Raw genomic sequence first — 15,670 nt, 5'->3', positions numbered from 1 at the left:
AAAAAAGGAGTAAACGTGCAGGTTGTCAGCAAAAAAAAAAAAAAAAAAAAAAAAAAAAGGCCTTTCCGAAAATATTTTTCCCTGATCAGTGATTTCAGAGGCTTTGGGATTATAAGCTTCCAGGACATTTACCTTTAATCTGAATTAGTGTTGCAATAACAAAAGGCAGTGCTGTCGTACTCCGTCTCATCTCTTTCTGTAGGAAAGGAAACACTGTCTTTAAAGATCAGTTTCCCAGCTCCGTGGGTACGGAGCAGGTATTTAAATGTAACAGCTGTTGGCATTCAGGTGATTTTTGTTCGAAAAGCAAAACTTCAGCAGCGTTTGTTTTTTTCCGGGAGGGGTAACGCCGCATCCGTACGGATATTACTTCGCCGTACTGTGCGCGCTGCCTCCCGCCCGGCTGTAATTCTTTGTCTGGTTATCTCCGTGTTGGAGGCAGGACTCCCAGTTAGCGACTTGTTTTACCAGTTAGGAGGGGTGAGACGGGGCTGTGGCAGCCACAAAAGCAGAGGCACCGATGAGGAGTAGCGCAGAACGGCTCTCTGTGCCGCATTTATTTTCTCCTGCGGTTGCTGCTAGCCCCAACTAACGTTCTGCTGGCAAATCCGGTGTGTGATTCACTGTGTTTGTGATGAGACGAGCAGGCTGCCGGCAGCACCGGTCTGCGAGGACGGGCACGGCATGCACTGCCATGCCGGGGTGCTGCGGGATTTGTACCGACGGGCCGAAGGATCCGTAGGGTTTGGTGCGCTGCGTGGCTGCGCCCAGAGGTGCCCCGTGCAGGACGTGCGGGCGCACCGAGCCCTGCTCTGAAGAGTGGAAGGGACTCGGACTAACGCAGCACTTTGGTTTTAAGCTCGTCTTTTCTTCATGGTAAATACGAACTTTGATGCTGCTGGTGCCACGCCGAAGGTCTGGTTTGGAGATGCACGCCCTGAGTGCCGTGCAGCTCGCGCTCTGTCGATGTTTTGTCTTGCTCTTTGTTGCAGGCCGCTGGCAGTGCGGGCTGAGCGGCACTGAGTGCCCATTGTTCTTGCTGCGAGCACCTCGGGATGAGTGCCGGTGTGTGTTTGCATCGGGGCTTTCCTCCCCGGAGTGCTCGTGGGGCGCACAACAAACCCACCTCCTTTTTACCCCGAAGCAGAGCCGCGCCGCGTCCTGCCCCGCACGGGGGACGCTGCTTTTCTGCTCGGGGTCCGTCGTGTTTCGGGTGGTGCTGAGGAGCACACGCGGCACTCAGCGTGCCCACGTGCGAGCGCTGTGTGAGGGCTTCCGCGGGGCGCCGGGCGCTGGGGGTGCTGCTGGTTGGGCACGGCCACGGGCACGCAGTGCTGCAGCACGTGTGTGCCCACATCCCCGGCCCCGGCGCTGCGCTCCAGGTATGAGGCTGCGCTGCAGCCCACATTGCCGCTGCTACCTGCTGGCTCAGGAGGGACGAATGGGCTTTGTGAAGTGCAACTAGTGGCAACGAGGAGCATTCGGTTGCTGGATAAACAAAGGCGTGCAGCCGCGCGGCCGTGCCTGCGGTCACTTCCCGTGGAATAACTCCACGTTGGGTCTCTTTTCCGTAGGAGCCTCTGCATCTTTTTACGGAGAAAAATACTGGGATGGGAGGAAAAAAAAAACCAACATCGTGTGTGTGTGTGTGTGTGTGTGTGTGTGTGTGTGTGTGTGTTTTCTGCTCCGAAAGCAAACCTCGTGTAATCTCCAGTAGTTTGCAAATGCTGCCTCGTGGAGTTTTTCTTTCGGTGCAGCGAGAGCCGGGCGGCCGCGTGCGGGGATTTGCGCGGCTGAGACTCCCCGACATATGGATCAGCCGTGCACAGATTTAGCAGGTCTGTCTTTATGTTGAAACGTATACGTGATAGAAATATGTGACTGAATGGGATCTCTGCAGTTCATCCCGCAGCGCTCCCAGACGTTTGGTCGGCCCCGTGCGTTTCCAGAGGACGCTGGCAGCGAGCGGATGGCCGTTTTTCTCCAGGAGTTTTGCGTCTCTCTCTGGCCGTGATGCAGCGGAGCTGCAGCCATTTTTGCCAGCGCAGGTGTTGTGCTGAGAGGAGCGGAGTCGCTGCAGGTGTATATCAGACGTGAGCGAGAGGTGCAGGAGCTCTGAGCGAGCGGTGCTGCGGCGATGGGCTGTGATGGCTGTGAGGGCGCTGGGCAGCGTGGCGGTGCCTGCAGCGGTGCGGGATGCGGTGCCCGTCTGTCTGTCCGTCCGTCCGTCCGTCCGCCCGTCCGTCCCTCTGCGTGCATTTCGGTTTCGCTGATCTGGGGGAGAAAGTAACACCGCTTTCCCGAATCAAAAGTTATCCCGAGATGTGTTTGGAGGCGCGGCAAAGGAAGAAGGATGTTTTAATTTCTGGTTTTCCAGCTCGCGGGCCATATTTGACCAACTGCTTTCAGCAGAAGACATGCCACTTTGTTGAGCTATTTAGGAATCAAAAAGACTGCCTTAATTTAAGACAAGGAGCCTTTGTTTTAGTTGGTGACTGCCTTGTGAAATTTTTCAGTTCTCAGCGGGTTAACCAGGGAACAGGGGCAGAGTCATAATTGGCCTATTTAGAGTATTTTGCATGTGAATAGTGTGTTAGTGAAGCATTACTAAGTCTGTTGTGAGTGACATGGTGATTAGAATTTAGATTAGGGAAAACACATTCTGTACTTTATCAAGTACAGTAATTAGTTCAGTCAGTAAAAGTTGATTACAAGTAACGATAAAGTTAGATTTTTGGTGCTTAATTTTAAAATTTCTTTATTAGGCGGCAAATCTGTCCTCGGTGTGAACGGCGGTGCCTACACCTGCCCCGCCGCCTGCCACGGCCGCGCCAGGAACAATGCTGCGGGCGCGGGGTGCGCTCGGGGTGACGCCGTGCGGTGCGGTGCGGTGCGGTGCGGTTCGTGGACGGCGTGGAGCGGGGAAGGGGCTGTGGTGGCAGAGCTGTGCTGCGGGCGTCGGGCAGCGCTGCGTCCGGCTGCTCCACGGCGTTGGGGCTGAGCCGTGTGTGTGCGTGAGCGTGTGAGTGTGTGAGCGTGAGCGTGTGCTGGGACGTGCGTGGGGACGGCGTCAGATGGGTGCACGGAGCCCTCGGCCGCTGGTCCCGCTGCTGCGGTGCCGTAGCGTGAGTTGCTGGGGGCTTATCGAGGGCTCCTCGGTAGCACCGCGGAAATGTGGGTGACGGCACAGCCTGCCCGTCCGCGTGGCAGAACCTGGGGTCTTTGGCTCCGCTGGATCTGCGTGCATTTTGGCTGGGTGGGGATGGGCAGCGAGGCCGCCTCGTGCGCTCGGAGCCGCCCGCTCCGCTCTGCCAGCAGCAGGCTGCGTTCCTTTTAGCTTCATGGTGCCTGAAGCCGTCCCTTCGGCGTCTCGTTTGCAGCGAGGAAACTGAACTGCTTCCCAGTGTGTTGTTTAGCCGGGCTCCGAAAGTTGGTGCAGCGCCGGCCGCGTTCGCGTGAGCGGGCAGTAAGTCTCCTCCGGGTGCACATAGCCTTATTGTCAACGAACGGCGCTGTGCTTCCCTCCCAGAAGCAGCGGTGCCGAACGGGGAGTTGCGGTGCGGGCGCCGTTTGCGTTCCTGCAGGCCGAGGGCGCTTCGTGGCCGCGCTGTTGGCAGGGATGGGGGCGGCAGCCCCGCGTGGCACGCACACACCTCTGTCTTTCTGTCCTCCAGCAAAGTCTCCTGGGCGGGGAGATGGACATCGGCAACCCCGGGGCGCTGTCCCCCAGCAAGCCGGGCTCCCAGTACTACCAGTACTCCAGCAATAACCCGCGCCGCCGGCCGCTGCACAGCACCTCCATGGGTGAGTGAGCGCCTCCCTCCCACGCCGCGTGGGGAGCGCTGGGGCCCCAACGCGGGGTGCACGCGTGGGGGTTGGCGGCCGTCGGTGGGGTGGGCTGTGGGCGCCGCGTGGCGGCACTGCAGCGCTGGGAGCGCCGGGCTGGGCGCGCTGCTGGCGGCCCGTTGGCTCGTCAGGAGCCGTGCCGGTGGCGCGCCGGCCTTGACCAGGACGCCGTTCTCTCTGTCTCCTCAGAAGTTCAGACGAAGAAAGTTCGGAAGGTTCCTCCGGGTTTGCCGTCCTCAGTAAGTACCCTGCGACGCGGCCCCGCGCGGTGCGGCGGGGCGGGATGGGGCGGGATGCGGCCGTTGGCACCCACTCCCCCCCTTGGGTGATGGATGCTCTTGGGATGAGGTGCAGGACCACCCTGCCACCCCCCCCGGGTGATGGATGCCCTTGGGACAAGGCGTAGGGCTGCACTGCCCGTCTCCCACTGCCGGGTGACGGATGCCATGGTGGCACGCGGCACAGTATAGGTGCCCACAGTGCCTGTCCTGGTGCGAGCCCCACGTGCTGAGGGCTGTCGCCAAGGATGGAGGATGGATTTCCATGTGGGATGCGGCTCACGGGAGATCCGTGAGGCCTTGGGATGCTGGGGGCGTGCACCCACCGGGGCTGCTGGGCAGTGCCAGGTGTCTGCCAGTGGGAGCTGCCGTGTGCTGGGGGCACACGGGGCAGAACGAGGGAACAGTAATTAAGCAGGGCTGCTGCAGGTAGTGGGAGGAACGTGGCAGCAGCCCTTGGAGGTCAACCCTTGGGGGTCAGCTCTTGGGGGTCAGCCCTTGGAGGTCAGCCTTTGATGAAGTCAGACCGTGGGGGTCAGCCCTTGGGGGTCAGCTCTTGGAGGTCAGCTCTTGGAGGTCGGCCGTTGGAGGTCTGCCCTTGGTGAGGTTGGCCGTTGGAGGTCAGCCCTTGGAGGTCAACTCTTGGAGGTCAGCCCTTGGGGGTCAGCTCTTGGGGGTCAGCCCTTGGTGAGGTCAGCCCTTGGAGGTCAACCCTTGGAGGTCAGCCATTGGAGGTCAACCCTTGGAGGTCAACCCTTGGAGGTCAGCCCTTGGGGGTCAGCTCTTGGGGGTCAGCTCTTGGGGGTCAGCCCTTGGTGAGGTCAGCGCTTGGAGGTCAACCCTTGGAGGTCAAACCTTGGAGGTCAACCCTTGGAGGTCAGCCCTTGGAGGTCAGCTCTTGGAGGTCAACCCTTGGAGGTCAGCCCTTGGAGGTCAGCCCCTGGGAGTCAGCCCTTGAAGGTCAGCCCTTGGTGAGGTCAGCCCTTGGAGGTCAGCTCTTGGAGGTCAACCCTTGGAGGTCAGCTGCTCTGCAGCACAGCCGTTTGTCTCCGGTCCCAAATCTCTGCCTAAAATCTGTGCGGTGTCTTTCTTCTGTAATGCTGAAGAAGCTGTTCCAAGGTACAGTGCGCCTTTGGAGAGTGTTTACACTGAGATCTGATGAAATACACATAAAGTGGTAATTGTAGGAGAAGCGATAGGACGTTTCAGTAAATAGAGCATAAAGGAGCGCTCTGCATTTCATTCCAACCCCACGTTTCGTTCTGGAATCGCATTCCATTCTGGTACTGCGTTTGGCTTTAGTAGTGGCTCCGGCTTTTCCTCCACCACAGCTTCAGAAAGTACTGTTTTCCCATCAGTATCTGCAGACAGAAAACAAAGCCCCGGCGAGGGGAGCGCGGCCACTCCGCGCTCCATAGCTGTGTTTGTTTTATCTTTAAATCTGGTTGTTGGGAGGAGCGGAGCGGCCGTCGGTCGCGTGGAATGTACAGCAAATGGACGTATTGACCTCGGGTGGGTTTTCTGGTTTTGCCATAATTCCGAGTGAATTTGCAGAGCGCCGACCAGTGCTGCTGCAGCTCTGCAGAGTTCCAATCCCAGACAGACAGACGGACACAGAGACCCTACTTTAATTGCACAGGTTGCCTTATTCCTTGCTGCATCCAGCACTGCCCGCACAAACCTGTTTTGTGAGCTGCTGAAATACAGAAGATCTCAAAGTTTCCGGTAAAATAGGGTTGTTTTTTTTTTAATGAGAAGTAAGTTCCCACGCGCGTTCTTTAAATCTGCTTTGCTCTGTGCCTTTTGGCGCTGGTTTTCCTCGGTTCCTTTACGGCAGTGGCTCACATCCCCCCGAGGTCTTTACGGGTGCCGTGGGGTTTGCTGCTGGAGGCGGATTTAATTGGGGCAGGGTGGAGGAGCCCCCGGGCCGCCCCCAGCAGACAGGCAGGGCCCGTTGCCTGGTGCTGTGGAGGAGCTGCGGCGACGTGGCGCTGCGCTCTGCCCCGGCTGTGGGTCAGGGTGCTGATGTGCGGGTTGGAGATGTCAGCATTCGGGGCGTTACAGCCGCTGGAGAAGTTCTCCCTGGGTTGCTTCTTGCTGCAAAGGAGCGAAAGGCAGTTTGTGCCCGGGCAGGTCAGTCCCAGCGTGTGCTTCCTTGCAGTGCAGCTGTGAGCAGGATGACGCGCTGCCGCAGCTCCCCGCCGTCCCCGCAGCATTCTCACTTTGCAGCCAGGTGTCTCAGGTCGAACACCCACTGCAGAGCTTGGGGTTTATTTCAACGGCGCGCAGAGTTTGCAGGGAAATACCTAAAATGCAGGCAGGGGTGCCCGAACAGTTTAATCACTCGCAGCTCTGCTTTCCGAAACAATTGGTGTGCGCGTCCAGCAGCGCGAGCGCGAGAGTGGTGCGGTCCTGGAAGGGACGGAGCCCTCTGTTGTGGGCAGGCGGATGGGAGCCTGTGTGGCCGTGTGGCGGGGCCAGGCATCCCGGCAGCACGCTGCTGCTGTAGGCGGGAGGAGGGCGCTCTGCTTGGGGGTCAGGTTGTGCTCGGTGGCGGAGCCGCACGGAGCCGCGGTGCCGGAGGAGGTATTTGCATTTATAAATGGGCTAACTCGATGATAATACACTTAGTTGATAGGGTGGAATTACCGCCGTATTTCTCTTAAAATATGTATATTAACTTGTTCTCTGCGTGATTTACGCAGCGGATATGGAGATTAATGCAGCAGCATTTGTGAAAGCAGTTATTGTTGATTAATTCATAAGTAGTCTTATAAAAATTTCAATGATAAACGGTAATAAATACGTCGTATCGACTCCCCTTCACGGCACGGAATGGCTGCGAGTTTTGAAAACAAAGTAAATGACACCACAGAGCTAATCACAGCTCTGCAAACAGCCAGGCCCCAGAGCTGGGGGCTGCCGCACGCGCGGCCCATTGCCACGGCGCTCCTCCTGGGCAGCGGCAGGCAGAGCTCTGCCCGGGCAGCAGGAAGGAGGGGAGGTTTGGGGCGCCGGGGCTGCTCCAGATGGAGGTGAGGCGCAGGCACGGCGCGTTTGTGTTCTGCTTTGAGGGGGGGTTGGCCCGTGGGTTTGTACCGCAGCAAAGCTGGAGGGCATCTGAGCTTCTGCCCCGCAGGCGGGAACCAACATCACCACGCAGCTGTGGCAGCTGTGGTGCGGTGGAGCCGTGCTGGCATTGGGTGAGCTGTTCTGTACCCATGTGGGATGCTGCCGGCCCTGGAGCGCAGTGCTGCGTGACCGTCCTCTCACCTCTGACTCCGTCTGAAGGCTTTGCTGTTGTTGCAGTCGGTAACCTGAAGCCTTCATTTGGATGCTGGTGTTTTAATCACACCTGGCCTTTCGCAGTGCTCGTGAAGGGAGCTGATGTTCTCCTCATTGACCAGTAAAAGCCCGGTGTGAGCCAGCCGCCCTGCGCTGCCGGCCCCGTGGCCACATGGGGCTGTGTGGGAAGCAGCTGGGCAGCCCCGTCATGGGGCCCTGCTTCATTTCTTGGCCAGTGCAAGTCACCGAGGGGCAGCGTTCCGCTGCCCAGCTGGCTTAATCTCACCTGTGGAGCAGAAATAATTCACCTCTAGAGCGCTTCCATTGCAAACCGTCCTTCTGAACTGAGTGCCTTTCTGGGCAGCAGCCTTGTTGTCCCACGGAATCACAGAGTCATGGAATGGTTTGGACTGGAAGGGACCTTTAAGACCATCTATTTCCAACCCCCTGCTGTAGGCAGGGACACCTCCCGGCACACCAGGTTGCTCACAGCCCCATCCAGCGTGGCCTCCCAGGGATGGGGCACCCACCGCCTCTCTGGGCAGCCTGTTCCAGTGCGTCCCCATCCTCACAGTGAGGAATTCCTTCCTAGTTTCTTGGCTACATTTACCCTCTGACAGTTTTAAGCCGTTGCCCCTTGTCTTCTTGCTACCTACCCTCATAAAAGTCCCTCCCCAGCTTTCCTGTAGGCCCCTTCAGGTCCTGGCAGGCCGCTATAGGGTCCCCCCAGAGCCTTCTCCTCTCTAGGCTGCATAGCGCCAGCTTTCTCAGCCTGTCCTCAGAAGAGAGGTGCCGCAGCCCTCTGATCATCTTCGTGGCCCTCCTCCGGTCCCACTCCAGCAGCTCCGTGTCCTTCTTGTGTTGGGGGCTCCGGACTGGACGCAGTACTGCAGGTGGGGCCTGAGGAGAGCAGCACTCTGCTGTCTGTCCCGATGTTATCCCCCACACACGGTGCCTGTAACATCAGGCAAGCGCTGAGGATGAGACTACAACTCAGGAGTTAAGCCCACTCAAAGAGGACATGGCGTTGGGATGCCGGGCACCCGCAGGCACGGTGCTGGTTCCTGGGGATCTGCTCTGCTGATGGGTACCGTGCGTCTCCAGGTGCTCCTTTCTGGGACCAGGCTTTCAGTGGTGTGACTGGGCACAGCTCAGCTCCTGCTGGTGTTTCCTCCATCTTCAGCCCTCCTTCTTTTGGCATGGTTATCGCCCAACGCAGTCCTCATGGTGCAGTGCGTTCGTTTCCAGTCCTCCTTGGACTCCTTTACGACGGTGCCTGGAGCTGCCCGCATCCCACCCCGCCCCTGGAGAGGTGCATTTCTTTTCCACAGCTGCGTCCCATGGATCTTCATGATGTGACCACCTGCCCTGGGGCGGGGGTTCCAGTCATGAGCCCCAGGCTTTGCTGTCTCGTGGCTTCATCGCTCCGGGTAACAGCAGAGCTAGCGCAGCACTGATCTTACAGCTTTTAGGCCATTATGTTAGCTTTTCCTTCGGTATCCAGCAAATGGTAGTGTGTGTGTTACTCTAGCTTGTACTCTGACAGTTTCACAGCTGTATGTATGCACCTGTTTTGGGAAGCACAGCCCTCAGTTAATTATTCCTGCAGGCCACCCGCAGACGTGCTTTGAGTTTGATGGCTCTGGAGTAAGGCTGCTCATCTTGCCCTCCTCACCTTAATTCAGTCTGAAGGATCGTATCGTAGAGTCAGAGAATCACAGAATGGCCTGGGTTGAAAAGGACCACAGCGATCATCCAGTTCCAACCGCCTGCTGTGTGCAGGGTCACCATCCAGCAGCCCAGGCTGCCCAGAGCCACATCCAGCCTGGCCTTGAATGCCTCCAGGGATGGGGCGTCCACCGCATCCCTGCACAGCCTGTGCCGGTGCCTCACTGCCCTCACTGTAAAAGACTTCTTCCTTACATCCAGCCCAAATCTCCCCTCTTTCAGTTTGAAGCCATTTCCCCTCGTCCTTTCACCACAGACCCTGCTAAAGAGGCCGTCCCCTCCTTTACGTAGCTGCCCTCATCTCTGTTGAGGTAAGAAGGAGGAAGTGAAAGATCGCTTTTCTTGAAGAATGAGAAGGTGAAATCTCCCGAGCCTTAGCTGTAATGGCAGAAGCCTCTCTCTTCCATCTTCATTCAAGGTGTCCCCTCCTAGGCGGGAGACATCTATTTGCACTTGCCACTGCATGTATTTACAGTCGTGCCAGCTTTGTCCTTGCTAGCCAGACAGATAAGGAAGTGCATGACTCAGTTGTAGATCCTAAGGAAACACCTGCTTGGTTCCAGAAACCACAAGCAGAGAAACACTGCTGGGATGCCACCTGGAGCTTTTTGACGGGAGGCGCCTCGGTGCTGGGAGCTGAGGAAGCACCCTTTGTGCTTTCTGTGCAGGCTTTGCAGCCTTCCCGCCTCAGGTTTAAAGAGCACAGCCATAAGGAGTTCCCTTCAGCCATCCGACTTCATCGGGAGGCTTCCAAAACAGATCTGGAGGCCCCGACCTCCGCTGCGTCCCTGCACACCACCCGGCTCTCGGGGTGGAGGTCTTCCCGATCCATGGGTTAAAACGGGGCCGGGGCGCGTGGCTCCGGGCTGGCAGCTCAGGGGGAGGGGGCGGATGGAGGAGGCAGCAGGAACCCATCCGAGCGGTGGCACTGCGGTGCTTCCGTGTGGTTCCTTGGCTTCCGACGGCTGGGAGGAAGGACGGCGATGCGGAGGGCTCGGCCGCCTGCCCCTCTCTGGGCTCGCCCATCCTGCAGCAGCACAGCAGTCCTGTGCCCCGCAGCTGCCCCGTGTCCCATCTGCCCCACAGCCCAGCCACGGTGACGGCCTGCTCTCGTTCAGCTTAAAGTCGCGGCGCTGAGCTCAGCCCCACAGAGCGATTTCCAGTTGTGACCGCGCTCTGATTTTTTCTCTCAAGAGCAAACAAAACTTGGGAAATGCGTCTTGGGCACGTGGTGAGGGAAGTCAAGCCGGGGGAATGCAGTGTGCTGCCAAGCAGCCGGGACGGGTTAAAGGGCCTCTGGAAGCGCCCGGAGTCGCCCTGTGGTGCAGGAGAGGAGCGGGCAGAGCGCTCTGCCCGCTCCTCTCCTGCACCACAGGGCGACTGAACTGCGCTGTCGGTGCAGTTCTGAGCCAGATCAAAATGCGGTGGAAGCGCAGATGAGAAACGCTTGTTTTTAGGTTCATAACCGATGGCACCGGACCTCCCGTCCGGGAGCGCGGGGGGGTGTTTCTGTTGGCTCTGTTGTGCTCCAGAACGTCGGCGCAGAGGGGGCCGCGCAGGGTGCAGAGCAGCGGTGCCATCCTGCGCAGCGCCGTCCCGCTCGGTGCTGCTGGCGGAGCGATGGGTGCAGGCTTTGTTTAGCTTGGGCATAGACTCCCTCTTCAGAGCACCGCGGGTAGTGCAGAAGGCATTTCTTCTCCGGGGCCATAAGTAACGCTTGGGCCAACGGATCCAGATGATTTCCGAGTGCTGCGGAAGGGACAAAATGAAACGCAGCCGAGGGCGCTATTTTAGGGCCGATCTGTTCAAGCTGCTCCGTCTGCGTGCGGGGCGGTGCTGATGGCTGGCGCTGCAGGTGGGATCATGCAGGCACCCCGCGCCCCTTCCTGGGCAGGAAACCAGCCCGGCACGCTCCCCCCGCGCCCCGCGCCACACACGCTTTTAATTTAAGCTTTGTGTCAGGCTCCGTATTGCCCACACCGAGCTCCAGGCAGGCCAGGCTCCTGCAGGAGGAAACCCGGAGGTGGGCGTGCGTTGCCGGCCTGCCGGGGGACGCAGGGCGTCAGGAGGGCCTTTGGTTTGGCATACGAATGCAGAACTAAACGCAGTTCCGCGCCCAGCAGTTCCGAGTCTTTCCCTTCGCCAGGCCGTGCCGTGTTGTTGTTGTTTGGGAAATAAGGCTGGCTTTCAGGGATGGGAAGCTCAGCACGTCTGATTCCTCTGTTTGAACTCAGGGTGATGGTCAGCAAAGGGCGCTTCAGAGCTGGAAGTGCACGCAGCGGTTCCACTCGTGGCTTTCCTGGCGCTGTCTCTGGGTGGTGTTGGCCGCGGTGGCCGCAGATCTCTGATGGAAGGCGGACCCATTGCAGCCACATCCGTAGCGGCGCTCTGCGAGGGGCTGCGGGGGCTGCGGGGGGCTCCGCTTCTTCGCTCTGCTTCAAGTTCTCCTCGCGCTGTGGGGCCGTCTGGGCGCGGGGTCGGGTGGGGAGGGCCGTGCGGTGCGCGGGGCTGCTGCGGGACGGGGCGGCTTATCTGCGGGAGCTGGAGATGCTCTGCCGGGGCTGATACGTTTGCACTTGGACTGGCGTGCGTTTGTTAGCCGAGCCTCTGCATCTCATCAAAGGAAGGAACGTTTCATTTTTTGCTCTGAAGCTTTTTGGGGGCTTTTTTGTGGGTTGTTGTTTTTTGTTTTTTGTTTTTTGGTTTTTTTTTTTTGCCTTTTCACTGAAGTGGCAAATGTGCAAAAAAAATCAGCGTAGCAAAAAAACATGGGAAAAAAAATGGCATAAAGAGCTCCAATAACTATTAACATTGTTAAATGCATAGCAAAGCTCCCCTGACAGCTTCTTGGCACCAAACCCAGGCGGCCGACAATGGCTGGTTGTTTTTTTATTGTTGTTTTGTTTTCAATGGCCCGCCGCGCGTTTTGACAGGCCCAGCAAGGGTTGGGGTCAGCACCCGAGGCGGGGGGGCACCTGGGGGACACCCGCGGGGACACCTGGGGGACACCCGAGGGGACGCACGGAGGGGACGCGGGGTTTGCATGGTGCCGGGGCTGCTGCCCGGTGCGGTGCGGGATGCCGCGGGCCCTGGGGCACCCCATGCACTGTGAGGGCGTTTCAGGGAGGCCGTCCTCCAGTGCAGACAGCGGTGTGTGTGTTTTATTCCTGGAAAACAGGGCAGAGCTGAGCTGCCCAGGTGCCCTCACAGGCCCGCCATGGGGCCTCTCGGCTGCAGCAGGCCGGGCTCAGCTCACCTGGGTGCTGTAGGCAAGGTTTTCATCTTTGATGTGATGCGTGCCCATTTCCAGACGAGGACGCCTTCCCCTGCCACACACACACAGCCTGGAGCGGCGGGGCGTGGGCCGTGGGCCTAGTGGGCCTGGTGGGTTGCAGGCCTGGTGGGCCTGGTAGGCCTGCCGGGCAGTGGGCCTGGTGGGCCTGGTGGGTCACGGCACTGGTGGGCTGTGGGCCTGGTGGGCCTGGTGGGCCTGGTGGACTGTGGGCCTGGCAGGGTGTGGACCTGGTGGGCTGTGGGCTTGATGGGCCTCATGGGCCTGGCGGGCTGTGGGCCTGGTGGGCCTGGCGGGCTGTAGGCCTGGTGGGCTGTCAGCCTGGTGGGCTGTGGGCCTCATGGGCCTGGCGGGCTGTGGGCCTGGTGGGCTGTGGGCCTCATGGGCCTGGTGGGCTGTGGGCCTGGTGGGCTGTGGGCCCGCCTGGCGTTGCGGCGCGGTGATGCGGAGCAGCCCGGCCCCGGTCAGGGCTGGTCAGCGCTGCGGCTCTTTGATTGCAGCCGCGCCCGGGCAGCAGCGCACCGCAGTCCTCGGCAAGAGATCCTCTCGTCTGCTCCGCAGCACCTCATTGCTCCGCTCACAGTTCATTTATGATTCTGATGAGAGCGTTTTTTCAGGAAACACACATTTCACTTTTTGACCTAGGAGCATCTGTTAGGATTTTTTTTAATACTACTTTGGCATTCTGGAAGTGTTAATGTCTTTCATATCTGTTTAATGCTATTTAGGGATATTTATGATCACCTCTTGGTTACTTGGGGTAAAGCGTGTTGCGATTTTTTTCAAACAGACAGGAAAGCATTGATACGAGGAAACAGATTGCTTTAAACATGTGCTTCCTGTGACAGTAAAAAGAACAAATTAGATTTAACGCCGTGCAATGAATGCGCAGACGTGTACGTTTGGGCTCTTAAAAGCCCGCCGTTCCGTTCTGGCCCGAGCGGAGCGCAGGGGTCGCCTTCGGAGGAGCGGCGGAGCCGCGGTGGGCGCAGGCAGCCCGGCCTGCCCTGCTTGGCGGGCGCTGCTGCTGCGGTTCTCCCCCCGCCCCGCAGATGACATTTGGAGCTGTGCGCCATCGGGGCCTGGCAGGGCCGGGTGCCAGCACGGCCCTCCCGCGCGGCCGGGGCTGCGGCGGGGCCGCCGGTGTCTGTTTCCTCAGCGGGGGAAACAAAGGAAACGGTGGGAGCTCAGCGGCCCGGGACCCCGCCTGGAAGTACTTAGGGTGCCTTCCTGCGCGCCTGACCCGCGGCTCGGCTGCTGGGGCCGCGTGCTGCCCGGCCTCGCCTGCGTGCGCAGAGCGAAGCCGAGCTCCGCTTGGGAGCGAGGGGAGAGGACGTTCGGGCGTAGGTCAGCGCCGTCGCCGAGATCTTGGCGACGCCAGAAACGCTGGAATAGCGCGCTCATGTATTGCTGCTCGCCGGCCCACCGTGGGCAGGAGCTCTTCCAAAGCGGAGCGGCGGCGGTGCTCTCGGAGATGCTCCGAACGCCCGCGCTGTGCGCGCATCCCCGCTCCCCTTTGAAGACGCATCTGGAGAAGAATTGAAGGCAGTTCCTGCCCGCCCTCGCCCAGCCGCTTCCCTCCCTCCTCCCGTCTCCGGGCCGTTTGGCCCTTTCCCGAGCACGAGGCCCGTCGGGTGCGCAGGGAGCTCGGGCCGTTGCCGTGCGCTGCCCGCGTGCGGCCCCGGGGCCGCCGTGCTGGCAGCTTCACCGCAGGAGCCGGGCGGGCGGCCGCACGCGGAGCACGACGGCTCGGAGATGGCCGGGCTGCGCCCAGCCCCGCTGCTGCGCGGCTGGTGGGAGCCGGCTCTGCAGCACGGTGTGCTTGGTAATTAGCGCACAGCTCCTGAGCCGCGCAGATCCGTGCTTCACCTCCCCGCCGCCGCGTCCGGGCACAAAGCGGGCGCACCTCTGATCCCTCTGCGGCGTTTCGGAGCGTGTTTTTGCACGGCCGCCGTGCAACAGGTTCCCGCGCACTCGGAGCGTGCCGCAGGTCTCCAAAAAACTTGGTTTTTTCTTGTATTTTAAATGTTCTGTTTGTGCAAAATTTTGAGAATCACCATAAGGGCTTCTTTGCATTTTTAATTTAGTAACTAACATATGAATAAATTTGCATATTAATTAGTTGCAGATTAAATCATGCATACATAATTGCCTCCTTACTGTGTTTAATGTTTGTCAAAATCTCCAGCCTGGTTTGATGGATGTCGTATGAAAGATTGCGGTTTGATGTACCCTTGGAAGTATTTACACCAATAACGCGGGATCCTTAATGGCGGAATTCTCCCGTTATACACAGTTCCTAATAAACATGTGAGATAGGTGCGTGTCCCCTTTGACGAGGTTTTTTTTTTTTTTTTCCTTGCAGCAAGTCATTTACTATTCATAATCATTAATGCATCTCCTAATTATACGGCATATGTCTGTTAACCCCTTCCTCTCCGATCCGTGCTGCGGCGCCCGCGTTTCCAGCCGACCTGGCGCTGCGGAGGGGCCGCTCCCGGCCGGCTCTGCCCCTCTCCTCTCCTTTCCCTGCCGGCTGATGGCGGGAGGCGCAGCTTAAAATGCGAGCTGCGTTTTGCGCCGTCTCTCCGGGGGGGGCGAAGGGACAGAGCTGTGCTTAATTGGCGGCTGAGGGCTCCTCGGGGCTGCGGCCACCGCAGGAAATAACCAAGGGCGTTCCAAGAGCACAGCGGGCCCCGGAGCAGCGCGGAGCGTTCTGGGGGGCTCTTCTGGGGGTTGGGGTTCGGAGGGGCGTTGCTGGCCGCGGGTGCAGCTGCAGCCCTGCGTTGGCGGCGCACGGCTCGGCGCTGTGAGCGCAGTGGGTGCGGCGCGGCTGTGTCGGCCCCCCGAAGCTGGAGCTGCGCTGCGGTCACAGCTCCAGGCTTCGCCCACGGAGAACGGGGATGGGAGCGAAGGTTTCCAGCCAGGCCCTGGTTTTTACCTCCTCGCTGAACGGCTGGGAGCCGGGGGGGGAAAGGCAAAGAAAGGGAAGCCTGGGAGATAGCGCGGGGCTCCTGATGCCGCCCCCAGAGCTGGCTGCACGGGGTTCGTCGGCGAGCGACTTTCTTCTTAATTTGGCTACACGTTAACCGCTTCTCGAGCAGAAGCAGTTTTATAGGACCTCCAAATAGCCATATTTTGTTAGAGGAGTTGGCACTGACATGTGTTAGGCATTTAAGTGTGAATTTGAGCAGTCGCGGGGAATATGACACAGTGTTAGGAAACAACCGGGGAAGTTGGA

The 15,670-nt window shown here is 59.3% G+C and overlaps 1 protein-coding gene across 1 annotated transcript in view; it reads left to right on the top strand.

The window, feature by feature from the left end:
* Nucleotides 1-15,670, top strand: part of TCF4 (transcription factor 4) — a 195,673-nt gene that overhangs the window by 105,826 nt on the left and 74,177 nt on the right. Inside the window, exons 8-9 of the mRNA XM_046905872.1 lie at nt 3,675-3,804; nt 4,036-4,085. Of these exons, the coding sequence (XP_046761828.1) occupies nt 3,675-3,804; nt 4,036-4,085 (180 nt within the window). The remainder of the gene's footprint in view (nt 1-3,674; nt 3,805-4,035; nt 4,086-15,670) is intronic.

Source organism: Gallus gallus, chromosome Z (genome assembly GCF_016699485.2).
Source record: "Gallus gallus isolate bGalGal1 chromosome Z, bGalGal1.mat.broiler.GRCg7b, whole genome shotgun sequence".
Taxonomy (NCBI): Eukaryota; Metazoa; Chordata; class Aves; order Galliformes; family Phasianidae; genus Gallus; species Gallus gallus.
Note: the sequence above shows the minus strand (reverse complement) of the source record. Positions and strands in the feature narration are given on the sequence as shown.